General features: G+C 34.1%; 1 protein-coding gene across 1 annotated transcript in view; it reads left to right on the forward strand.

The window, feature by feature from the left end:
• Window positions 1–27,077, forward strand: part of EFL1 (elongation factor like GTPase 1) — a 90,261-nt gene that overhangs the window by 18,301 nt on the left and 44,883 nt on the right. Inside the window, exons 13-15 of the mRNA XM_085303478.1 lie at window positions 8,762–8,907; window positions 9,610–9,788; window positions 12,673–12,808. Of these exons, the coding sequence (XP_085159604.1) occupies window positions 8,762–8,907; window positions 9,610–9,788; window positions 12,673–12,808 (461 nt within the window). The remainder of the gene's footprint in view (window positions 1–8,761; window positions 8,908–9,609; window positions 9,789–12,672; window positions 12,809–27,077) is intronic.

A 27,077-nucleotide genomic window follows, 5' to 3' on the forward strand; every position in this document is an offset into this window, starting at 1 on the left:
TTCGAGTAATGTATACCTCGTCTGAAAACCCAAGCAAAATTTAGACAAATGTCTCTGGATTAAAAAAAATAAGGCTTTCGGATTTATTACGGGAGAGTAAGGACTACTCTGGAATGCTTCCTGGGAAACTTCGAGTGTATTAGCGATGACTGTAGACCCCATTTATTAGGTAAATTGAAAAGCATAGTGTCTCACTTCATAGTTTGTATGAAAAGTATTTCTTGCTATCTTTAATGTTACTCAGTTGGTTGCTAATCAGACAATGTTAAAACAAAATCACATGACTCTCTTTTCCTGAGATAACTGGTTATTATGAGCACCATGTAATTTTACTGATGATGTAGTATTAGCAATTTATTTTTGAAGTGATAGTTGGATTCYATTTTTCAAAAATAGTAATAAAGCAAAATGTATATTTCTTAATGTTTTAATTGCAAGAATCTATAGATGAGCAATATTTGAACAATTCAGGAAAGGAGTTTGTTTTTAAAGAGGAAGGATGTTTTAAAGGGAAAGATATCTCAGTGGAACAAAATATACATATTTTAAAAGCATAGTATTGCTTAGATGTGATTCTTAAATGTATGTTTTCAACTGTATTGGCTACTATGTACTATTTACAGTTAGACAGAGAAGTTTGTTCTTGAGAGAATTGAGTTATGGCTGTATTAAGTATGTGACATCCAGTATGTAAACTAGACACTTCACAAGGACACTTTGTGTGCTTGTAAGAATGCCTGAACACAGAAAAGAATAAAGAATACCTACGCTATATAGAGTAATAGTGTTTTACAACAGTAGTTTTATATTTAATACTTTAAGAAAACTAGTAAATATTATGTCTCAGAATTGTATGCTAATCTTGGAAGAGACGTCATTTTTGGTGTATTTTTCCTGTTCCTCTTTCCTTTTCCAAGGTAGTATTTGGGTTATACTACCTTTTGTAATATCTTTAGAAGTTGCAAACTGACTTTGCAACTTTTATAGTTGCCTTATTTCTGCTGTCTGCTTGTCATGTGCGTTTAAGCATATGTTAGGAAAAGTGAAAGGCTCTTCAGAGTCCAGCGTGCACAGTATGTGATAAAGAAGGATGGATTTTTAGTTAAGGTAATCTCCTTTGACACTGCTGTTGGCAACTACTCTCTGCTTAGAAAGTGACTGTATTTACAATCTTAGAAAATTTAGTATAGAATCAATTCATTTTCAGTCAGAAATATGTACAGCTGCCCTTCTGTTGTTTAAATAATCAAAATTTGACAACTATTAAAGCACTAGAATAAACGAAGAATAATTTGTGCTGAGGTTACAAGTAGTTGACAGCTTAATCTTACTTTGGAAAAATCTGAAATTTGACTTTTATCTGCTGTTAGCATGACCCTCTGTTTTTACTAGGTTTCCTAAGAAAACAAGAACTGTATGAATATGGTTTCTATCTTCTTGTTTCTTCTCTCTGAATCTTTGAAATTACTTACTAATTCTAACCAGATTTGACAGAGGTACAAWTTTTAAGGATATTGAATTCCTATAATTCTGTGAAATAGGTAGAAAGTAGGTAGAATAGACAAGCAAATTGCATCCCCTATTGAGGGAGTACAAGCTCCTGTACTTTATTAGGAATTTAGATATTTACAAAGAAAAATAATAACAAATATGGCCAGATTGGCTCCTTCTGGAGCTGCATGGTTTGTGTAATAGGGCCATGYCTGAGGCTGTTTATTCTTGAGTTCTGCTATGTGCAGAGTTGGATGTTTATTTAGCATACACTGTTTTTTAACCTTTTTCTATTAGTATTTTTCATTGAATTGTTCTCTAAAATCAAATGATCATGTGTAGGTGTATAAATAAAAGCTGAATTTGGCATGTAGGTACAGAGTATAAATATTCCAATTCATTTATTTGAGTTTCAGAATTCCTTCTGTATCTAATCCAATGTAAAAGAGGAATATTTAATAGTTCTGGTTGTGATCACTTTCAAGTAGTTTTCAATATTTTCATTTAACGTAAAATATTGAAGAAATGTAAATTGGATAGCAAATGTTTGCAATTAAATCCTCTAGTACTTTTATTTACTTTTAAATTGTGATAAAGAACCTATTGACCAAATAACCCAAATATAMTAAAGTTATGTATCATGACTGCATTAGGGTATATAAATCCTATAATATTCTTACAGTTTTCCTCAAGATGAGATAGAAGGTATTTCTTTTTCATCAGTTGGCTCAAATCATGATTTTTTTTTTCTTTAGGTATTACCGTGAAATTAGCACTTTCCCACACAATTCTGCATGAAATCATCATGATAGTTGTTTCTTTGTTTTGTGGTACAGCTTGTTTGCCGGTTTTAAAGCAAAAGATTGTAGTGTACTTCATCTGTTTCCTTTCTAATATTTCCTAGAGCTTATACAGGAAAAAACATAAATCCTACAATTTACCTACCGTTTAGCTAGAAAAACTTTACATTGTCTTCATCAATAGAAAATATTTATAAAGCTCCAAGCTCTATAACAAATTACTATCTTCTTGTTTGCAAACTAATTTGTACATTTAAAGGCAATATGACATTCAGTGGCTTCATTTTGATCTAAGCCCATCGTCTTCTGTTTACATTAATAGTTTGCATTAAGCTATAGTTAGTGCATAAGAAAAGAATATGACACTAGTCATCTAAACAGCTGGTCAGGTTTTTAGGTTAACATCTGAGAGTGGCATCTAGTTACGTAGTTAATGGAGAAATATGTGCATTTCAAAAAAGAAACTCTGTTTATATGATTGTTAAGAAATGAATTGTAACTTTATACATTTGAATCCAACTGAAACCTTTGGAACTTACCTGAGAACAATACTTATTTATTAATGGATGAAATCTGCATCTTCTGCTGCTGTTTAGCTTGTTTAATTCTGAGTTTCCGAAAGAACAGTTTACAGTATTCTGGATGTGTTTTGCTTCAAGTGTCAAGTGTTTCTTTTTTATTGCATATTTATTATGCAAGTAAAAGTCAATACATCAGTCAGTGGTTAGGTCTGGGTGTTTTCCTAGATGATATGTGAAAGCTTGATGTTGCTACCTTAGCTTCATTATGTATGCCTCAAAATGAATGACCTCTGCTGTGTAATATAGAATGTGAAAAAGTTATTTGTTATGCTCCTTTGCAGAAGTCCTGTACTATCACTGTGTGAAAATGATATGAATGATGATTTATATAATTTTAAGCTGTTCATAGTAGAAATAAACATGTATACATAAAATGGATTTCCCAGTACTTGTAGTTGCATTAGAAGGGATATGAAATAATAGTACTTGCTATACGTTAGCTTGTATATAGAAATCGTTCTTAAAAGTTGATCTTTAAGGATGTTGCTGTTCAAAACTAGACTGTTAATTCTTGGCTAGGATATGAAATAGAAGTTTTGCAATACAAAGACATTAAACATTTTAATTTTAGTCCCAAGAATTCTTGAACTTCGGAAGGAATAGAAAGACCACTGGCCATGTTCTGTGTTGAATGGTAGCAAATGAGCTGCACATAAGAGCTGTCCTTAGGGATGCTGTTGTCAGAAGTCATTTCGTGCCAGATGCTGAGCAGAACAGCAGGCGGTGACTTAACCAGAGCTTAATCCTGACACGTGGAGTCATGAAGAGTAATCCCGATAAGTTTTCTGGACAGTGCTTGGCTTTAAGGAGGCTACCAGAAAATACTTCCTTAGTTCCACAGTCAGAATTAAGCAGATGTCCATGAGCTCATGAGTTTTAAACTGGTAAAAGCAATGTGGATGCAAGTTATTCTTGGCCACTTCAAAAAATTTCCTTGACAGCRTGGGAGACGCTTTACAGGCACTTGTTCATGGTAGTACCAGTCTTCTGAAAGTCAGTTGATTCTGTGACTGTGATGTTTTCTTTTTAAAATGGTCTGGAAGTTAAAAGGTGAAAAAAAACATAAAACACTTTTTTTCTTTAAAAGTCAGAGGCTAATTTGTGTTTAATTGTATATATTTGTTTTTTTACTGTGACTTTTTAAAAAGTTTTCAAAGAGAGACTTCATTCCAAAACATGGAAAGGTAGAAAAGCTATCAAAACTTCAGAGAACTGAGTGAAACTAGKTAATTGTTACTGAGTTTGAACTGCATGAGCTATCCTGGGAGATGTGGAAATGAGGAAAATGTCAGCAGTAGCTGACCCCAAATCTGGTACATTTCATTAACAATCTACTATGTGTTAATAATGTTGTACTCTTTAACACAATGTTTTTTTCCATGGCTTTTCTTTACCATGCAGTGGGACTGAGATGAGATAATGATAATGTGGTTAATCTATTCAGTCAGCTGTATTTCTTGTGCTAGTGTGTGCAGTGTTAGGACATCTTTTTTTGTCTATCCGTTCCAGATTTTTCACTTACTGCTTTTTTTGTGTGGCTATATGGTCCCTTTCTTCAGCCAGTAGCGTGAGGCTGTAGCTCCTTTCTTATGGTCTGAAAAAGGGAGAGGGAAGAAATACAGTGGGGGAAGTGAAAAGGAGGAAGATAAGGGAGGGCTGGGTTTGCTTCTGGTTGAGTTTGCATTTGTTCCAGATAGATTGATTTCACTTCTCATTGGTTTTGCCAACTAGAGAAATTAAATAAATCAGGGTATACTCAAAAAAGGTTTTTGTTTCAGATTAATGCCTAACATGCATTAATCTAGTGCTGTGTTCTGCTGCAGTGTGTTATAATTCCATATAAGGATTTATTTGGTGATACTATCTTTTTTGTCATATCTAAGGAAACTACTGTGAGTGACTAATTTTACAGGAATGGAGGTTGACAGAAACCAGGGTGGAAATCCAGGTTGTACCTACTAGCTAAAAACCCATCCAGATGTGTTCTGTTTCTTATCAAATTGAGAATACAGTTTACTGTGCTTGTATATATTGCAACTTACACCTGTGCATTCAGAATTTTAAAGTACTTTTAAGATTTGAGATTAGAACTGTCTGAAAACAGAATATAGTAAAACCTTTTAAAACACTACATAAGGGGAAAAAGGCAAATCACCTTTGTTTTCTTTATAATCTCGTGATTATTTACATAAATGGAAAGTATTTTTGGACAATAAAGTATGTTGAAAAGCATGCACATGTCCTTTTGTATACACTGTGCCATCGCATAGCGGCTGCATTTATCACACCCCTGGCTGTCKCATCTGTGGTTCCGCTATTAATTTGTCTCCTCTGGAAATTATTCAGACATTCCAAACCCTTAAATATCTTTGAGCAAATGCCTTCAGGAAGAAAAAAATCATCATAAAAACGTTTTCTTCTCTACCATTTGCTTTGCATTTTGTATTGTTAAGCCTCACTCTCTTCTGCAATAAAATAAACAAATAAAAAAAAAATCCTCACTGCCCGAAGTTTCAGAGAGAGATCCTTAATTCTGAGGCAATGACTGTTTAAGAGATTGGGACAGGGAGGCAGCAGGGAGAACAAACTTCTTAGTAGTGTTTATCTCTTGTCTCTCCCTCTCTCTCTTTTGCCTTTCCTCTGGCAGGTAGCATGTCTGTGCCAGGTTCAAAGTTCTGAAGCTGCATACTTTAAAACGTTGACATTTTATCCTGACAGTCTCTTTTAGGTAATTTTTATTATTATTATTTTTTAAAGTTAAGTATAGTCTTTTGATTTTTTTTGTTTCCCTCTTCAGCTGAATGGTTGTACTTGAGGTAAGCAAGGTAGCTTATTAAGAATGATTATCTCCAGTTCTGAAACGAATTTCAGTAAAATGAAGGATTCTGTTAAGCGTTTTTAAATTAAGTCTCTTGCAGAATGTGGTATATGCAAAATGCATTGGTATGATGATATAGAAACTTTATTAACAATGAATTGGTTTCAGCCACATGATCTGTTTATGGTTGTCTGCCTCTTACTAATCCACGTTCTTATCAAAGTTAGTTCTGATTCTGCACACAAAACCTTTGACCTTTAAATGATATGTTACTTCCCTGTTTGGGAATGTGGCGTGGTTGATACGGGGGTATGAATCATCCTACTTTTTAAGTAGAGATTATATTTATATGCCTGGTCTGTAAGCAAAATCACTCTAGTGCTCTAGTTCTTCCTACTACTTTCTTCCTCCTATCATTCATTAGAACTACCACTGATCAGCTAATTTGAGCTGTTCAGAAGGAACATAGTTTGCTTTACAAGTGTGGAATCTGAAGTACAAGGAGACAAAGTGACTTGTCCAAGGTTAAAGCTAAAGGCTTTAGCTAAACAAGCTAAAATTACTAACAGGACACTTCCGTGTCTAGTGCTCTGTCTGTCAGATTGCAGTTGATACGGTTGACAGGAAGAACACTAAACCATTTCAATATCAGAAACAGTTGACACTGTTTCCAACATACAAGCAAAATTCAGGAGTAAGGACACATGTAGATGGGGCTTTGTGGTGGAACTGTGTTCACTTTCTCTAAATGGAATCAAAATCTAAGGCTTTGTGATTAATTTGTCCAGTTGAGCTGCAAATACATATTTTGCATATTTAGTCAAGAATATTCAGATAATGCAAAAATGCATTGGTTGTTACTTTGCAAAGAAATTATTTATGCTTCAGTTCAGAAAGCCATTTACGTTCACTGGCCTTTGCACTTTGTTTTATTCTGCTAATTGTATGTTAAATAAGAAGAGAAAAATTAAGAAGTGCTGTAGTTACAGGTTGAGATCAAACCCTTCTTTTTACTGGCTTGAAGTAGTTCACTTACTCTTTTCTTCTGAAGTTCTCTTCTATCTCTCTTGCTAAACTAAAGAGGGAGTTGGTTTAGGAAAGTTCTCTTGTGCACTGTCTGTGTGGGAATCGCTCTGAATAAACGTTCTGTTTTGTTCACCTTGGCTTGAAGCCTGACTTAACAGATTCCAAAGTATCTAAAAATGCTTGACAGGTGATGCTTATGGCTTTGAATAGAGTTGGGATATGAGTTGGGATAATTTTCTTAGGAAAGAGAGGCTTGATATGATTGTGAGAGGGACAAACATTAGCATTCATGATAATTTCCTTAGTCTAAGTTGAATTTCTGTTTTACTTAAGCTACCTAGGAGGARTGCAAAGGCTAAGATCCAGTGAGGAGCAAGCTGCAATTTTAACTCTATATTGCCTGTTATTCAATCTTATTTTTCTAGTTTTATCATTTTAAAAAAAAGTACARAAATACTTTTCTAAGTACTTTGTCTTCTTACTGCATATTGGCGATTTGAATTTTCTTCCAAAGGTATTTTGCATAGTCTTAAGAACAAAACTTAAGAACAAAAAGTATCTGCACACTGATTTTCATACAGAAGAAGGTGCTTTCAGAGGTATTCTTGTCTTTGTTCTTAGGCTTTTCTGTTTACTAAGGGATTTTAATTAAGAAAAATAATTCTTTGATTTGTTGGGTTCTGTTTTGGTTTGGTTTAGTTAGCATTGTGTCTTTAGGGTAGTACTTTCAGAATAATAGAAAACAACTTTATCTGTGAAAACCTGAGGAATAGCGTRTGACATTTTTTTTTCTTTAAAATACTAAGCAGTTATAAATGCAATTGACACAACCATATACCCCACCTTACCATTCCAAAATAGCTTGTGTGTTATCTATGGTTAAATGCGCCAACAGTACTAGCTTTCTAATGTAAGCTTGTGTCTGATGGAAAAAACCAGAACACTTTACAACTGAAAGCATCCCACTCCCRTTAAAAAAATACTAAATTATAGGTTCAAGTGTTTCATATGGGAAATAATTAGAAACATCGAAGGGGTTGTAAATAAGAGAAGACCAGTATCTGAAATTAGCCTAGCTGTTTGGTCTCCATCAAAGTACAGCGTAACTTCATATTACAAATTTTATTTAGGACCAGATTTAAAATCACAGACAATTTCAGGGAATGCTTTTAGATTTTATATATGTGTAACTCACTTTGCTGTTTAAAATGCCTGAGAGGAGTTGCATGTAGAAGCCATTCTGTTTATATTGCCTTCTGGAAGAATGATTACATGTCATTCTTTAAAACGTTTCTTCTCTTTTTGCTTTAAATCTTATATTAAACCACTTCTTTTGGTTTAATAGTTTGTTTTAAGATAGGGCTCACCAGTGGTGAGGTAGAAATTGCATCAGAATATTAAAATTCTCTTTTTTTATTGTCTTGGTCTTTTGTTTGTGTCTTGATCCTTTTGTTTATTTTATGAGGTTATTCATTTTATGGGAAGGCAGCTGTAGCAAGCAAATCTGCATCTGAATGCTTACCTTAAAAACTGCATTAGAATAGAAAAAATACTGCAAGTAATGAGAATATTTGATCCATGTGAATTTGGAAGGGCAGTAAAGTCTTCTGGTAGTTTTTCTAACTAGCTTGGTACGTACATAAGTCTAGCTTAGTACATTGTGCATTTAGTCTTACCTGTGATTCTAGTGGTCACACTAAGATTCTGGATGTGACAACAAAGTAGTTTTAAAAACTGGATTGGCTCTTTAATGAGAAACTGAAAATTTGCAGGTCAATGGGAGAAACTGTAGATTTATTTTAGCAAAAATCAACAGAAGTTTTGCATAGTAGACTCCCTAAATGTGGTAGAGGAATGAGTTTGTGTAGTAGACTCTTCCTAAATGTGGTAGAGGAATGAGTTCATATGCATTAAGTCAGCTAAAATAAGTCAGCTGCATTGTGGTGATGAAAGGTATGAGCTTTTACTTAATGCCAGATACATTATTATAATTATTGTGATTTAATTTTTGTTTCCAAAGATTAATATTTTAAAATATAATTTAGGCCTTTGACTCAAGAAGAAATAGCTCGGCGGCGTGAACTTGTACGACGAAGGCATGCGGAAAAATTGGCAGCAAATGAAGAAAAAGATCTGTCAGAAAAGCCCCCAAGTGAAAATACACCTGAAGTGAACACTGCTGAGACAAAAGGTATATAATGCTCTGTATTTCTCACTAGACAGACCTTTAATAGTATTAGCTAGATGTCATCAAGGGACTGATTACTAAGCGGTATATCTTACAAAAAATCATCCACACTCTAGTTCAGAAAAGTTGATCCAGAAAATAAATGAGACTGAACAAATAATCATGAGGGATTTACTACAAAGCTGATAGTTTATAAATGCTGTAATAGTACCAAGGCTGCCTGTTCTTATGGCCTGAGAATGTTCCTGGTCTAAGTACCTTCAGCTACTCAAGTGAGATGGTGGCTGGAAGAGATAATTTACTGTTTATTTTATGTAGAATAGATTCTAGGCAGAATTTTTCTTTTCTTTTTTTTTCCCCCTTGTGTATTAGGTAGAAAAATTCAGGTTTGTTTACATTCCTGTTGGACCCTTCTTCTGACCCTGTTACTAGCATATGACACTCTATGCTGATTTAACTAATTCCTCTAAGCTTTTTTCAGAATACCCATTTCATTAAAAAAAAAAAAGACCTATCCAAATAACTGGTACAAAAACAGTGTATAAAATACAGAGATGGGCGCTTAAATTATAGTAGGGGTTTCTTACTGTCTTTTAATTCTTTTAATGCATCATCAGTCATGATGCTTAAGATGTTTATTTTTTTCTTTAGATGATGATACAGAAACTGCTTCTTTACTTCATACATTCTTCTAACTTTGACTAGGTGAAGAGCAACAGCTCAACAGTCAAACAGAGATCATGACCTCAAAGGCTGTGAAGCAGGAAGCAGACAACAAGGAGTCTTTCATTGCTTTTGCTAGAGTGTTCAGTGGTACGGTACAAAGAGGGCAAAAGATCTTTGTTTTAGGACCAAAATATGATCCTGCTGAGGCTTTGCATAAGGTAAGAGGTGACAGTGAAATGTTATGATAACTTAAGATTCTTTTGAAACCCTGATGACTTAATTTTTTACATACTGTTGACTCATAAAGAAGTTCAGATAAAAAAATCCCAAAACATCAAAGTAATTTATGAAATTAATTATTAAAAGGCTTTGTTTAGTTTATTTTAAAAATAAAATTACTCTTTTAAAGAAGTAACAGACCTTCTTTATGGTTTCTTTTTGTCTTAAGATCTCAATCCTTGCTCTTTTTTTTTTTTTTTTTTTTTTTTAAGAGGAATGGACGATTTATTGCTCCTTAAAATTTAAGGATTACAACTTATCTGAATATAATATCAATTTTGGCAAAGGATATTCTGTTTTCTGCAGTTCTGTAAAAAGTGTTGGTTAAATGTATACACATCAGCTAATTTTCACTCTGATTAAAAATAGATAAGATTTAARACTTTGTGTAGATTTTTATAAAAAATCAGACCTAAAGTGCCTAAATGTATGTAATCACATGTGACACGCTTCAAAACTTATTCTGTGACTTTCAGCTATTTGCAAAACTCAGTAATTTGCAGTGAAAATAACTAATTCATAATAGCATAGTGACACACATCCATGGGCACGGGAGTTTTGCTAAGATCTGAACACAGGATAAATAAACATCTATTCTGATATGGTCACCATCTGTTGGGGAGGCTTAGGGGGTGTTACGTGTGCTGTGTAGCAAGACGTTTGAAATTTGGCAGCCCTACAATTCTCATTAGGTATTATAAAGTTTACTGCAGTGGAGTTTCTGAAATCGATTAGTTTATGCTAAATTATTGAGTGGGTAGAACCATCAGTCATTCTCTTATAGGATCGTAGTAGTCTTGATTTTGATGAATCTTTAAGTTTTCTGTTTCCTTATTTTGCCAACTTAGGTCCATTTTAGTCGACATTGCTCATCTGTGATTCCTAGTATTTAAAAAGTGTGCACTTAGTGTAGTCATTTAAGGTGATTGGATATGTTCACAAATATTACACACGTGCATACGTTATTTTACCTTCATCACCAAGCCTGATAGTGCCCCAAAACCTGTTTGGACATGTTGCGCTTAGTTTGCTATTAGAAGCAGTTATTTCAACTTCYGTGAAGATGAACAGCTCAATAACTTTTTACTTCACACAGGCACCTCTTAATCCCTCAACATCTTTATTCTTTCTGAGCTTGAAATCCTCAAAATAAGCAGCAAAAATGATGAGGCTCAGAAATTTCTAGTATCTGGTATGTGGCTCTTGTTTAGAGGCAAAGATGTTTTGATGGGCTGAAATGAGTACTTCCACACTGCCAGTGTATTGTCACCTGTCAGTGGGAAACTGGGCCCTGTCTTGTTTTCTTGTTAGCATAGATTGTTTCTAGAAATATGTTCCCTGAATAGTATATAAAAAGTTTTTGAAGTGCTGAGGGAAAAGCCTACTACTTCTTCCAGATTTTTATTTCTTTTAGGTAAATCAGTGGATTTTTTTTTAAAGAGCTAAATGCATATATAAACTGTGTCAAGATTTTCATAATGAAAAAAATYATCTTTTTTCTTATTTTGCAAGCAGTTACTATTGCTGCTTTACTTGGTTCTAAGTAACATCACTGGAACTATGTTACATTTTTTTCCTACATAAGCAGTTTGATTTATATTAGCAAAGTTTAATGTCAAACTTTTCTACGTAGATATTGCATAAGGATTCTGCTAGTTTTTTCTTTTTTGGAAAGATAGAGGGTTCATACAAAGCACCTACTGGAATAAATGGGAGGCAGTCCTGAAATATATCCTAGATCAGTGTATTCTTGTAAAAAATTTTTTTTGAGGTGAATAAAATTACTTGGCCTTTGCCTCTCTTATTTTTAAGCATATCATTAAGCTGTAAGATACCTGTGGATTGATTTGGTGTGCTATTTTTTGTTTGTTTTGATCTGTGGCTGACTTCAGCTTAAGTTAGATTTGATGTTACTCGGTATTTTTTTTTTTTTTTTTTTTTTTTTTTTTTTTTTTTTTTTTTTTTTTTNTTTTTTTTTTTAAGTATTTTAGACCATGGTAGTCAGTCAGACTGCCACTCACTTAAGAATGAAGTTTGTTAGCAAGGCAAGTGGGTGAAATATCCCTTATTTTGTTGTTCAATATTACTTACTTAAGCTATGTAAATAAAATTTGGGCTGAAATTTTGAAAATAGTGTGAAACTTCTGCAGCCCAGTAAAAATTTCTTCAAGGCTTCCTGTCCTACTACAGAATCCCTTTTTTTTTTTTTTCCTCAGAACTCTAGCTGCTAGAAAGTAAATCCTTGTATCTTGTATGAAAATAAGGTTGAAGTTTGTTTCAATGGAAATATATTCTGCTCTTGAAGATTCGACTGATTGTACCAGTAAAGTCATTATAAGCCTTAATATTGTCAAAATAGTTACCAGTAAATCCAGCACATGTGCACTTCAATGCAAGGAAGASCTTGGGTAGAAAATAAGAAAATTGCCTTTGGGGAACAGGAGGGAGTGTAATAGTATTGTATAAATGATGTTAAATGTTTTGAGATGGTGATTGTAGAAATTTGTTCATTACTTACAAAATTATTTTAAAAATTAGTTTTTCCAGTAAGAAGGAAGAGGGAGTTAAGAGTAAAATTAAGAGCTAAAAATTAGTGAAGACGACATTCTTWTATTCTTAATAACATTTCCTTCTTTCTCACAAGATAGTGTTTGGAAGGAAAGAAAGAGTTTTTGTTAGTTTTGAACATTAACTTGTGAAATGAAAATGCTGTAGGATGTATTCCTTTAGTTTTGGAATGCAAGGGGTTTTCAGGAGGAAGTCTTAAAATTTTATCAATACTAAGTGATAAACGTCGAACAGTAATTGTTTTACTTTATATAGTTGTCACACCAGTGTTCTGCTACAGATGATCTGCCATTAGTACCTCATATGACTTGCTGTACATTGGAGAATCTCTATTTGCTCATGGGAAGAGAACTTGAAGATCTTGAAGAAGTACCTGCAGGAAATGTTTTAGGTAAGATTTACCTAATATTTCATTTCCTAGAGCCTGAAATCCTTACATCATCCAAAATACACCAGAACTGTTTTGATATGATTAATGATAAGAAAATGTAGCTTAAATCTATGAATATTTTAAGGTATGCTGCATATGCAAAAAAAAAAAAAAAAGGTAATCTATTTTTTTTTTCTTGGTGACCTTTGAATTGTGAGGAGGAAAAAAATTAATGAGTAGGAGAAAGCTAGGGATTACACTAGTCTCATTTACTGTTATCTTTAGTTTGGAGTATTGCCAGGTAAGCATCAGTGTCAGGAATTGCCAAAGGCAGCAGTAAGGTCTAAAATTTTATAAATTGCCAGGATGAAAAATAATATTTTCCCAGCAGTGGAATCTCTGTAGCCTGACTTTTCTAGTGATGCGGATAATTGTAGTTTTATTAATGAATCTGCTTGAACTTTGGTGATAAAAATTATTTCTTTTATGTATGTGGCAAACTCTGAACTTTTTCCACATGCCTGTTTCTGAATGATAAATAAGTCATCCTAATCATTGAGTTATGCTCTTTGTGCCAGACTTGGACCCGTTTTACTCTAATAACAATACCATTTGTTGCTGTTTTTTTCATTTTTCTTTTTTTAACATCAAAAGCAGTATTAATAATTTAGAAAACGCAAACTTAAGTTATTTCGTTCTTTTCATTAGTCTTTTATGGACGAAAATGTGTGAACAACGGCAACAAAACCTAAGATTTTTCATATCTATATTCTGATTCCTAGAAAGTTGAGTAAAAGTGTTTTCTTCATATGTATATGTGGGTTTAAAATACATACAAGCAATTTTCCAAGTTTCTTTTAAGTGCATACTTCACTGAAGTTTTAAAAAATTAAAAGCTTATACATAGATTTGTATTATTTACATTTGGAAAATGTTTCTGGCAGTCAAAGCAATTAATGAAATTATTTCATGGTCCCAGTATTACAATAGAAAACTTGAAAGAAACTTCAGAAAAATGTCCATTTGATTATTAGGCAAAATGATTCTCTAGATAGGGAATTTATAAATACAAAATTACAAAATTTCATTGTAAGTAAATAATCAAAATAAAATAAAATAGCCAGATTTTTGTGATCATTTGTACATAAATATCTCTAGAAACCATTATTTGTTCTTTTATCATAAGTTGTGAGAAATTCAATTAATCCTCTGAATGTTTAGACCATTCCTGGAAATATAAATAATCTCTTTTATGTTTYGGTCAATATCATCTAAAGTATTGAAGAAACATTTTCAGAAAAAAGTTGCAATTTTAGGCAATGTTCAAAAAAAAAATAGAATAAGCTGCAATTTTGGCCAAAGTAGAATGTTGCATTCGAAACAACTCTTGCTGTGTTCTGCAGATATAGTTCTAAGCTGCTCCTAATCTTGGTTACATTTAGATTTAGAATTGGGACTAATGTAACTATTAAGGTTTAGAATAGGACAATTTGAGCTAGTTTGTTTTGGTTGAACAAAAGTTTGTTCTGAAAGTTTGTTTTGAAATTTTCCAGTGAGTACAATGACTGCTGATAGTGGTATGTCACTGTGGGTTTTATTATTTGTTTTGTTTTTTAATGGATTCTTGCTATTTTTGTAAACTGTAACAAGATTTTAAGAGGAGTAGCAATGGTAGATCCAGAATGACCGATGTATTCCACATATTCTGAAGGGGAGAGCTGAGTTTGGGAATTCAGAGGTTCTAGTTCATGTGTTCGTCTAGGATTTAAAATAGAATTCTGTGAAAAAAATCGTCACGATGGGATATGTGTTTTCCTGGCATTATTTATTAATGGATATGTATAAAACTGCATTGTATCGCAGAATAGTCAGGGTTTGAAGGGACCTCTGGAGATTGTCTGGTCCAACCCTCATGCTCAAGCAGCATCATGTAGAGCAGATTGCTCAGGACTGTGTCCTGCTTGGCTTTGAGTATCTCCAAAGATGGAGATTCCACAACTTCTCTGGCARCCCCTTCATTGTGGGAAAAGTGTTTTCTTATGCTCAGAAGAACTTCCTGTGAATTTTTGCCCATTGYCTCTTGTCCTGTTGTTGGGCACCACTGAGCAGAGTCTGGCTCTGTTGTCTTTACACCCTCCCTTCAGAGGAGGACTACTTTTTTTTTTTTTTTTTTTCCCCAAAGTAGTAAATATTATATATTCTGTTTACTTTAGAGAACAAACTACAATTAAGAGTTTGAAAGAAATAACCACTCTTAAAAAAAAAAAATAATTCTGTGCTTGCAGAATAATAAATAAATATTCCTCTTGCTGCTTGCTGTGGAGAAAAATATATCATGAGAATTATATTGCCTAATTAATGTGAAGAGTTGTACCAAATTTCAAGAAGTGCTTTTGTAACCAGTTAAATCTACCCAAAGGTTTTGAGTGGTATTCACTGCATAGAGAGGCCTTTTCTTTACAGAAAAGCATGTTAGTTGAGTAATAAAAAAGTTCTAMATGGTGACACAAGATTGGTCATATTTAAAGGAATTCATTAAAATTTCAAGCTTAGATTTGGTATGCAGAGCCCTTAGCCAAACTGTCTGCGATATTTCACATTTTTAGTGTACTATTCTCTGGTTTCATCATATGTTGACAGATGTGTTTTTTTTTTACCTAGAGCATACAAGCTCAAGTTTGTTTCTCTTCCTTCCTTGGCTTTTTTGTTTCGATTTGTTTTGTAAATCTAGTATCATTATAGAGCGTTTTTAGGACTAAAAGCCCTTCTAGTTAATTTGTTTTTCCCATCTCCTTTAATATGCATTGTTAATCTACATAGATTGAAGGAACACCTTTTCTGACTTGATGTACCACATTCAAGAGAAAATGCAATACCTTCATATAAAGCATTCTGTAATAACCGGTAATGCAAGGCTTTTATTGTTCCAGTCAGTAACAGTGACTTGTGCTTCAAAGGCCATTTATCTTCCAGCTTCAAAGCATACAGCAGTGATTTCTCTCCAGCCATATAAGGAAATTATTGTAGATTATCTAGTAAATGAAGTAAGCTTTTCTGAAAGCTTAGTACTTTTACTCTCTGTAATTAAATTATTGCCAGATGGAGTACACAATTAGTCATGACTGCCTGTTTCCACTTTTAAAACTTATGGTATATTTTTTTTTCAAATTTTTTCATTTTTTTTGCTATAGTTTATATATTGTTTCTTGCAAGCAGAATCTCTTCTTGGCCCTAATGAGCAGCCTTTATACTCTTTACTCTGCTTTATTCTAAGGTGTATTGATCAAATAAATTAATATTTCCTTAAAATACTGATGTCCTCATAGTTGTTAAACAATCTGAGAAACTTGTAGTGAAGTACTGTAAGAGGAAAAGGTAGTGAAGCATGTGATCTTTGAACTGCAAAGCTGTTACGAAGAGAACATAGGAACAATCAGAGCTGAAAAACAACACTACATCCCTGCCTAATGTGCCTAAAGTCCATTTTAGAAAGCTTTAGAAATTTATTTCTTGGTATTATTCAGAGTTCCTGGAATTTAGAATTAGAATGAGACTCCACTTTACTTAATTTGTATTGCAAACTTGCAGCCAAAATATTTTGTTAAAACTATTTGTCAAAAACTCTTGAGCATTATGTCAGTTTTCCATTAATAGGGCAAAATCAAAATACTGTCGTCTTCAACGTAGCAGTTTATAATTTACAATTTTATTTCTTTGCAAACTATGTGGCTGCTATGTATTTTTCTACAGACCTTGGGTAGGAGGTGAGATATGACTTAAATTTAAAATAAACAAGTGGAAACATTCTTAGGGATCAAGGATAATAACAAAGTCTTCATAATAAATCTTTTAAAACTTATTTGTCAGAATATTCTAAAAAAAGAGTAAGATTCTTATCTCTGACAAAAACATCCAGTTTATAGAATTTGTTATTTACAAGCACTACTGATTTGTCCGCTCCTGGAGCAAAAAAGTCGTAGGCAAACAACGTGCCTCCTGAGGAAAGTGAGCRCCGTCTTATTTTTCAGACTTTCTTTCCTGCGCTTCTGTTAGAGGCCCTGTGCCAGAAGACAGAAAATTATACTTGGTAACGGGTACTACAAAGTTCTGCTTGGTCCTGCTTTGAATGAACCTTGGGGGAGGAGAATCTAGTTAATGGAGCAGCAGATAAGGTTATAATAGACTAGCTTATGTTCCCTCGGGCTTCAAATGATACATGTATTTAGTTGAAACTGCTGACTGAAAAACATGATGAAAGTTGAAACGGGCTATGAAAAATATCTTGAAGTTTAATTACGGAAAATGTTAGTGCTGATGCAAAAATAAATCATGTGTCTCAGGGTACTGTTTCAGGAGTTTGAAGTCAAGAGAGGGGGCTGCCACTGACTGTGAGCAATGTAGATTTCTAATGAAAGTTTTATAAACTGTTTAGCTATTGTTTTAAAATACTGTATTGCCTTTTGGTTGATATTTTTCAAAAGCTTGTTTTTCTTTTCTAATTTTTTTAAAGGACAGAGTAGTTTTGTGCTAACTTTGGTATTTTCTATTTTTTTGTTTATGTAGGGTCATTGATACTTCAGCATCATAGATTCTTTTGGCCTGCCTATTACTTTAAGCTTCCTTTTTAAGGGATAGCTTTTTAAATGTTCATCTGCAGAAAGCATGTTCCAAAGCTTTCAGTATCTCAAGCTTTTTCAGAGAGTTGTTGTAAGGATGTTTTGTTGCTATTGAACAGGTAAAGGGTTAGCTTAGTCCTATTCATTGGAGCGTTGTAACATGCCAGGCCCCAGGCTGCTCAAGTCTATAAGGTTGCCATTTTATCTTCTGGACATACTGCTTTGAGTAGTTCATTTTCTTAGAACATTCTCCAGAGAAAGCATTATGGCCATCTGTCTTCTTCAATACACTCTTTTTTTGATACCCTTTCTCAGTTTCTGTTAAGCCCCTAATAGTAGACTAAGAAAGCAAAGAAAGATGGGAAGTCTGTCAGCAATACCAGGTCAACGTTGCTTCTCTTGTCCTGGAGCCCTCCTCTCTTTCTAAGGTATGTTGCTTTTTAAGAGCTGTAAAAATTYGATCAGGAAGCTGGTACTTGTCCATGATGGACAGATCTTTCCTGCCTAGTAGGGGGAATAATTACCTTGTGTCAGTCTTGTCTCCTGTAGAATCGGAAAAGGCCAAGCTGTGACAGTTCCTGATGGGAAGCTCCCCCTTTTGTGTCTCTAAGCTTGTGTAAGCAGTGTGGAGTTTGTTAGTACCACAAAAGACAGGTAATCAGAACGGGTGAATAGTTGCTGTTTTGAATATTTCACTTTTGTTTGGTGGTATTCATTTGTTGCTTTTAAATAAAGATATAGGATAAAAGTTTGAAAATTGCAAAGGTATTGGAATTAGGGAAGACTTTACAAATTAATTAGACTTCTGTTAAAGTGTTAAAAGCACAAAGGACAAAATGAATGTATTTGCTGGGGGAGAGAAATCAGAGTTTCCTTTGATCTTATCCTTATTTATTTCCTTATTTATTTAAATGCCCTAAACTGTCTACATAGTCACTTCAGGCAGGATTTTCTTTTCCTTTAACTGAGGTTTAATCATCCTTTCTTATTGTTCCATGATAATCTGACTTTTATATTACAACATGATAATTCTAGATAATTAAAAAAACAAAAACCAAACAAAGCCACAGCCTCTGTCTTGAATCAAAGGTGATGTGAAATAATTACTGAAATATTTTAATTGAAGAAAATTACTTGGAGCAAGCTAATGCTTTATTCCCATAATTTAGTAGAATGAATCCTGCAAGTATACGCAATTACTTAAATATTCAGCTTAGTTCTGAAGATTAAGAAGCAGAAGTGAAGCAAACAAGGATCCTCCCTGGAATTTCATATTTTCAAAGATAAATCTTCTGCTGTGAACAGACACCACAAGCAACTATTTTATCACTGGTTATGATGTATTTTTATGCAATTTTATGTGTAATTTTGATAGTGGAACAGTATCAACTGCAGATATAAAATGTTTTCCAGATGGAAATAAGGTCTGTCTCAGAGAACTTCACTTCAAATCTTGATATGAATCTATAAGAAGGTTTTTTTGTCTGAATGCATGCAATTTTTTCTGTCAGCAAACCACTCTTGAATGTTCTTGATATGATTCAGTAACATTTTGGGTGACAGAAGGTTTGGATGTTTTTTTGGGAAGGTCTTCAGTTCTATCCTTGCATTTCTAATATGTCACAAACTGTTCCTTAGCTCGTGAACAAAAAGTGCTCTCAAGTTACTCTACTCTTTTGTTCAGTGAAAGGCAGATGTAAGAGCAGTCTATCTGTTCTAGTTTGTTCATTAAGCGCTGGGATTTGGAATGTACATGGTGTCACCTAAATGGGGTGAACAGGTTAATGTGTTGAAAATAAGCTGTTTGATAGTTAAATCCAGTGTTGGGTTCCATTCAGGTGGTTAGAGTTTCACAGGATTTAGTCAAAAGAAGGTCCAGAATTCCTGAAGTGATTTGCCAGGTCTGAATTTCTTGCCTCAGTTGCCTGCCTTCTACAGAAGGAGAATGAATAGTAATTCCCTTATGTAGATAGTAGGAAAGCTCAAGGAGTCTTAATTTATAAAATATTCTTAAAATATACTTGTTGTGTTGCAATCCGATGTTTGCATTTCCGTAAGATTGCCTCAGGACTTCTCTGCTTTCATAAATTCTATTTTTTTTTTGTTTTTTTTTTTTTAGCTTCTTTTAGAGAATTCAGTGAACTAATGAAAGTGGATCTATCAGTATCATATGTCTGATTTTTGTGGAAGAGGTTTGCCAGAGGAAATGACTTGTGGAATTTCCATAAAACGACCAGAAGCAGCAGTGCTTCATTCACTTAGTTCCATTGCTGTGTCTGTCCAACTGAAAACGCTTTTGTTTTAGCATGAAGTGGAAAGTAGCTGCACATGTTTCATTTGACTCTTTATCAAAATTGTACTATTACAGATAAACCTTGAAAAACAGTATATTACAAAATTTTGTAGAGCTGCTTATTTTTTACGGTGACTTTGATAACATGAATATTGAAAAGTATAGACCTTTAAAAACACACATAACAATTGAAATTGATTAGCATATGCAAGCTATATAGCAACCACGCAAACCATGCAAACTAAAGTCTAGAATGCAATGCCAAAAATTTGAGTTAAATGTAYGAGTTAGATTATTTCCAATTTAAACCATATGCAAACAATGGTTTATAGAGAAAAAATGTAATTAGCTAATAAACTTTATGAAGCTTAATACTGAATCGATATGGTGTTCCAGGTAAAAATTTTTGCTTGATATGGTGCTCGCGTATTGCATGTTTATTTTTAAGAATATGTAGAATATTTGTTGTATTTCAACTCAATGTTTAGCCATTATTCCTGCATTTTTAAGGATTTCAAATGAAAGAATGAAGGGTATACTGCAATCATCCTTGGGCCTCCTTGTCTGTAATCTAGGAATCAGCCTAAAAGAAGGTTTCTGGTAGAACCAARTTCTGAATATGGCATATTGTATTATAAAATTCATCACAGTACATGAAACAGCAAGATTTCAGCTGAAAACAAGCTGAGTACAGTACAGTGCAATGACAATTCTTTGAGAATATGTTGATAATTGGAGCATAATCCATGTAGTAAACAGGATGGGCTATTTCTTTTGGATTGTAAAAAAAAAAAAAAAAAAAAAAAGAGATCGTGGATCGGATGTAAGTGCAGATATATACTGGTACTTTAAACTTTAGGTTAATACAAGGGAGATATTTTTTTTTTTCCCCACAAGCCCTGCCTGTCAATTTATAAAAACATCTGCTTTTAATATTGAGGAAATTACTTCAAAAAATACATTGCCAACCTTGTCTTAACTGAAATATAGGCGATGTAGATATTTGGCATGATTCAGTTGCATGACAAATTATGTAAAAATAAAAATATATCCATTAAAAAGAAAAGATTTGACTGACAACATGTACTTGTAGGAGTTGGAGTGTTTTGGTGAGCTTTTAATACCAGATGTTCAACTGAGTTTGCTTCAAATCCTAGTTGTGAACACTTCATGTTCCTCTACTGAGTTGTTGGTTACTGGGAAAGATGATGACCTAATCTGACATCGTATGGTTAAGATTAGTCCCTCTCTAGAAGAGGAGGATTGTCATATTCTCCAGGCCTATAGTGGTTTATAGGCAGAATTGTAGGTCTGAATTTGAACCTGCCTGTGCTCTTCAGCTCTGAGAGTCCTGGGACCAAGTGCCTTGTCTTGCAAACTGTCCACCTRCTCTTCCTTGTGGCAGAGCTCGCCTTCTGCATCTCCTCCTGCTCTGACTCAGGGCCRTATGGACGTTTGCACTGGCTTTGCCTGTCTTGTGGTTATGCTGATGCTGTATTGTCTTATTGGAAGCAGTGTTACCGTATTTGTGTATTCTAACTAGATGTATCAAAATCATGWTAAATTCCAGGTACAGAAGTACTCTATGCTCTCTAATATCAAATTTGACAATTCTGTGGTCACCTAATCGTTATCTCAAAGTTGTTAGAGATACAGTTTTGTGCTTACCTTTTGAAAACTGTGAGGATACTCAATTGGAGAGAAAACGTAATTCACAGACCTAGATGATCATAGGAGTCTATGAGTCTATGCATTAGTTTGAAAATATTATTCCTTTTTTTTTTTATTTAAACTCTGAAGAAGAGAAACAATACTTGAACATTTAAATACAAAGGCTTTCTGACTGTCCTGTGTTTTTCAGTGACAGTGTGATTGATGCTGACCTCATGATCTAGCATCATACAAAGACCAATCTACCATAACTGCTTCACTCTTGAAAGAAAGTATCCCACTTTGCTGCAATAAAAATGTAGCAGAGGAGCTTGGCACAGCCAGGCCTCTGGCTGCCTAAACGCCTCAGGGTAGTGGAGAAACCTAGGTTCTTGCCTGGGCACTCCCCTCTTCTTAGGCTACCACCTGTGGTACTGCAGGTTCCTGCTGCCATGTGAATATCTTCTCCTGATGTGTTGTATTTGAGAAGTGAACCTCTGGTGTGAATTCATTGATCTGTAGTTTAATAATCTCGGTACTTCTTACTAGTGCTTAGATTCCTTTTAAAAAAGGAAAACTGTAAATGCCAGTTGTGAAGGGTTAACTGATTTAATTTGGATCTCATATGCAGTGTTTGTAAGCTCTTCTGTTTGCCAAGTCATATTAGGTATTGTTTAACAAGCTGTCAAAGACTAATAATGCAGGTACGCAAATAAGAAAATTAACAATAACTTTTCTTTCTATTTTTGTTTATGAAAGGTATGTGGAAGCAGTAGTGATTACATCCATTTATGAATGAAAACATTACTTCTGTGCCAATAGGAAAAATGATAACTTAAAGTAAAATAGGACTAAAAGTTACACAAAGGAAATTATAGACAACTTCTAAATGTTTTCAGTGATATTCCTATGTTAAGAATGTTAGATATTATCTAAGTTAAGACTGCCTCTGTCACATAAGTATTTTAAAGCATTAATGAGTCTGTTCTGGAGAAAGCAAGAGCAACTGGGGAACATGCTTATTCTCATATAAGATTATATACCTATATTTTTCTTCTAAAAAAACTGATGAGAAAAATACAAATACAGGAAKAGAATTATTTTGTAACACTTGTTTTGATATTTTTATGTTTGAGGAGCATAAAAATAACTTAGTGGGTGATCCTCAAAGTGACAAAGGAAAAATTAGAAAGTGATATATGAGAAGAAAATAAATGAGACTCACAAGTTAAGATTGAGCAAGCACATGCGCTCCAGATGCACATGATAGCTTCCTGTTTTTCCTACTTTTGTTAAAAATGTTTGGCCTGGAATTTATTTTTCTTGCTGCTGTCTTTTAATTGAAGGGTAAAAATTTTTTTTGTACTTCTGTCCAAAGAAAAAGAGTTGATGTTCTAGTAGCACAAACAGTTGTTGGAGATGGTGCAAAAAATTACTTTAAACAGGCAGAAGGAAGTAGTGCTTTTTGTGATGGTATCAGGTACAGATGAAAGGCCTAAGATTCCAATGTTGAGACTCCTGATTTTTATTTTTAAGTAACTAAAGCTAACGGCTGATAGAAAAACAAAGGAACATGTTTCTGAAGACAGCGTTGGCAGTACTTGAAAAGAATGTTCATTGACTGCTAAGTTTCTACATGAATGAATGATATTTTTTGTTGTTGTTGTTAATAGAGATTGTTCTGGAATAAGTAAATGAAGGATCATAAAGTGATACTTTTTTTGTTCGATAGAATAAAATGATCTTAAATGCATGTTGCCCATGTGCACACGCACACATGTTCAGAATGACAAGGATCATAAAATTGAGATGTATACTGCTTTTTATCTGTAAGTGTCACAGCAATGGCTGCCGTTTGTTAACGTACACAAATCAATTTTTTCTTGGAGCTGCCTGTATGACCATTGAAGTGCTTTTTGTGTTTTGTTGCAGTTAGCATGAAGATCTGGTATAAAATAAGTATAGCTAACCTCATTACAAGGTGTCTAACAAGCATTTTATTCCTTCAGGAGTTCATCGAACAATTTAGGAGCTTTTAATAAGCAGCCTCTGTTAAGAGCAAAGAGCAGCTGCAAGCAGAGATGCCATTTTAAAGGCCCAGAATGGCTTTCTAGGACTGGTGCCAGCTAGCAAGCATTACCTCCTTCTGTGAAAGCCCTAGGAACAGTCCTGCTGTTGCACCAGCCTTTTATTTCTGTGCAAACATTTGGTGGGCTAATTTCACTCTCTGAATCAGTAACGCGATTATAGAAAGTAGCCGGCTTGAAGTGATTCCAGCTGCATGGGCTGTCTCAGCTCGGCGTAGATCCGTGAACACAGGAGGGCAGTCTTTCTCAAGAGTGTTACTGAAATTAGGAGAAAACAGTGAATGAGACAAAGAAAACTGAAACCTTTGTCTTCAGTTTTGTTAAAATTTTTATTGCTAACTGCCACGTTATCACTTCATAAAAATCATGCTTTTTTTAATTGGTGTATAGTAATCTAGCATTATTCAGGAGAAGGTAYAGATAACTAAATAATTTTCGTTAGCATATGGCATTTATTTATGAACTGTTGCGCTTACCTGAAATTGCTATATCTATATTAACCTTCTACCCAATCAGTATTTTATGAAAAGTTAGTGTTGAAAATTTGAATATGTTCAAGTTGTTTCTTTCACCTAAAAAAGTAATCGTTGATGCAGTGTTTGAGCCRGTCTGGCCTTTTCAATGCTGGATACTGAAACCATTTTCTTAACTCTATTTTTGCTGCAGTGTGTTTAGTCCCTTTGTAGTTGCTCTTTGCTGTGGGTATTTCCACAGGCAGACTGAGTAATCTGTGTTGCTTACTGGGCAATATAACATAATGTGGTGCACAGCTAATAAACTAATTTCAAATTTGCCTTATCATTTCTACTAATTTTTGTATTTGTGATTTCATTTCAGCAAATTTGAATTGACAAAGTTGATTTCAAAAGAAATAAGTGATTCGTCATGTTTTTGAACCAGTAACAACATATAGAGCATAGGACACTGACAAGGAAAAAACTTGGCTTAGGTGAGAGATGTAATATTTTGAGAACTGTGACTTTATATGGTAATATGACATTGCCATAACTAAAGTTTTAAAATTGCCTTTTGAGTAGCTTTATTTTTGCTATTTTTCTGAGCATAGACTCTTCTAAGACTAAAAGGAAAATAAAAATAGTCTAAGCCTAGTAATTTTTTGTTACAAATTTATGTTTGAAGAAATGCACTTCTGGATTTTGTTGTGCCTCAGGAATGTCTTCCACCCTCGATTATACCAGGCAATATTTTCTGCTCTTATTTTCAGGAGGTTATTGTGAGATCTTAAATATACMTATAGCCGCACTAGTAGAAGATAAGTCTTTTTAATGGCATTCTAAAAATAGAGCTGTATAAGATGATTTAAAATAAAATATTACTTTTCATCTGGCCAAAATACCTTGAAATTTGCTTTTGATCACTGTTAGATTATAATGTTAAAAAATAAATATTTAACTTTTTTAAAAAAATGGAATGGTAAAATATTCTGTACTTATTTTTAAAGTAACTTTAGATTATTTATGATCTTTCATGAAAATGAAAATTGAATTTCTAGATAATCTTCCAAACATGAAGCAAGTGTTGCTGATTCTTCAGGGTTGGCATATAGGTAGCCTCAGTGACTGCTGATGCTTGAGTTTTCCCAGATAGTACCAGAGTGAGAACTGCCCAGACTTGCCTGTGCTCATTGTTGCTACCTGTATGCCTGTGGGCAGCAGTGAGACTAACGAGAATCGGAACAATTTCATACCACTGCTGCTTGAAGAAGCTCACAGCACAGCAGCAGGCACATGCTATGGAGCTGCTTAATAGAAAAGAGCTAGAAATAGACTGGGAAGAGGGCTTGAGGTGCAGGCAGTCTTCTCTGTATATCATCCCCCTTTTTGCCCTAGGAAGAGGTAACTTTGGGGCTTGGGACTTCAAATTTATTAGCTGCTAATTTTTACACACAAGTGTCTTACTAAAAATGCACCCGAGATCAGGATTAGTGTGCGAGTTGGGGGAACCTCACTCCCTTTCTTTGTCTGACGTTCTGAGGCTGGGGAACAGTTATCTGTAGAAAGAACTATGTTACTTGGCCAGTACTGTAAGAAATTTCCTTTAGATTCGGAGCATGAGAGTGTTAAAGTTGTTATTTTCACCAATGCAAAATGGTAGCAATGGAAACCTTAAGTAATAGAATAGGAGTTTTCAGAGAACTGGATGAACTTTGCACATCCATAATGTTTTAAGAGGGATTTTTTTTCTAATGTGTTGATATATGTTAGTGATGATTTTGAGGATATACAGCAAAGTTTTGAAGTTTTATTTGAAGAAGCTATATCCCCAGTCTACTTACAAAAATTACTTTGAGGTGGTGTTTTTTTTTGGGGGGGGGATGGATCTAGAGTATCCTGTTCTGAAGTAGAATATCAGTTTTGTTAGTGACTGTTTATGGTATAACCTTCTCCAGTCTTTTTTTCTTATCCTCTGCTTTTAATGACTTTAATCTAACTTGTCTTAATAGAAAATCTCAAGAGACTATTGTATCTGTTTATAAGTGAGGATCTATGATAGATGAACTGGAGTTATTTTCATTTTGTACTTCAAGTTGTTGGAATTTCATATGTAAGATATTTCATATCCTGCCTGTTAGGGCAGCAGTGGAATATTGTATGATGAATTGAGAAGTCAATTTACGTGAGGGGGAATTTCTTCCCTGTGGGAGTGACAGAGCACTGGCACAGGTTGCCCGGAGAGGTTGTGGAGTCTCCTTGTCTGGAGATCTTCAAGGTCTGCCTGGATGCAGCCCTGTCTACCAYGCTGTAGGTGACCCTGCTGAGCAGGGAGGTTGGACTAGATGATCTCCAGAGGTCCCTTCCAACCTTACTGATTCTATGATTCTATGAAGCCTCTGTTCAAGGATGAATTTGGACACAAGGATGCTGGAATAAATGACTGAGTGAGCTAGCAAGCATTTATAATTTGAGGAATTTGGTTTTAAGGTTCACCTCTCAACAGAGGTGTAATTGCCTGATTGAACAAGGATCTGTGTCTGGATTATATAGTTGAACCTTTAATCCCTCTACACAAAGTGATATTAAGATTGTTTTCCTACTTCTGAATTAAATGGAGAATTTGCTTTTCAGAAGTATTTTTCTATAAATGTTTCTAAAAATTAAGAAAGGTATTCTGAAAGAATTTCATTTCCTCTGTTTCATTTGGCCATAGGTTTTTGATAAAACTATGAACCTGCAGTGTCATTTCAGAAATACATACAGAATAATCACTTTAAGCACAGACTTTTAAGTTGAGGATAACTTAATTTAGCCAAATTAGGGGCTGTGTGTGCAAGTTTTCCATAAAGCCATGCTTCACTTACAGTGCTGCTTCTTTATGCTGTTTCAGTTTCAAACAGGACAATGTGCTTTATCATATCTTTTAAATAACACAAGTCACCTGCCTGGATAATCATATCAAAGGCATAAAATATTTTCACTTTGAATTCTGATATTTATTTGTACTAAAATATACCAAATGTAACTTTTTGGGAGAGTAGGAAGTTGGATGTAGAAATTAAAATTTAGTCATCTCCACGTGTTACCCTCTCTGTATCCTGAAAGAGGCAATGAATGAGTGGTGGAGAAAAATATTTTTTCTATAGGCAGCATTGAGTTTTTTTGGTTAAATCTGGTTTGTCACTGTTT

The sequence above is a fragment of the Rhea americana genome, unplaced genomic scaffold, assembly GCF_003343005.1.
Source record: "Rhea americana isolate MKP2758 unplaced genomic scaffold, rheAme1 scaffold_2, whole genome shotgun sequence".
Classification (NCBI taxonomy): Eukaryota; Metazoa; Chordata; class Aves; order Rheiformes; family Rheidae; genus Rhea; species Rhea americana.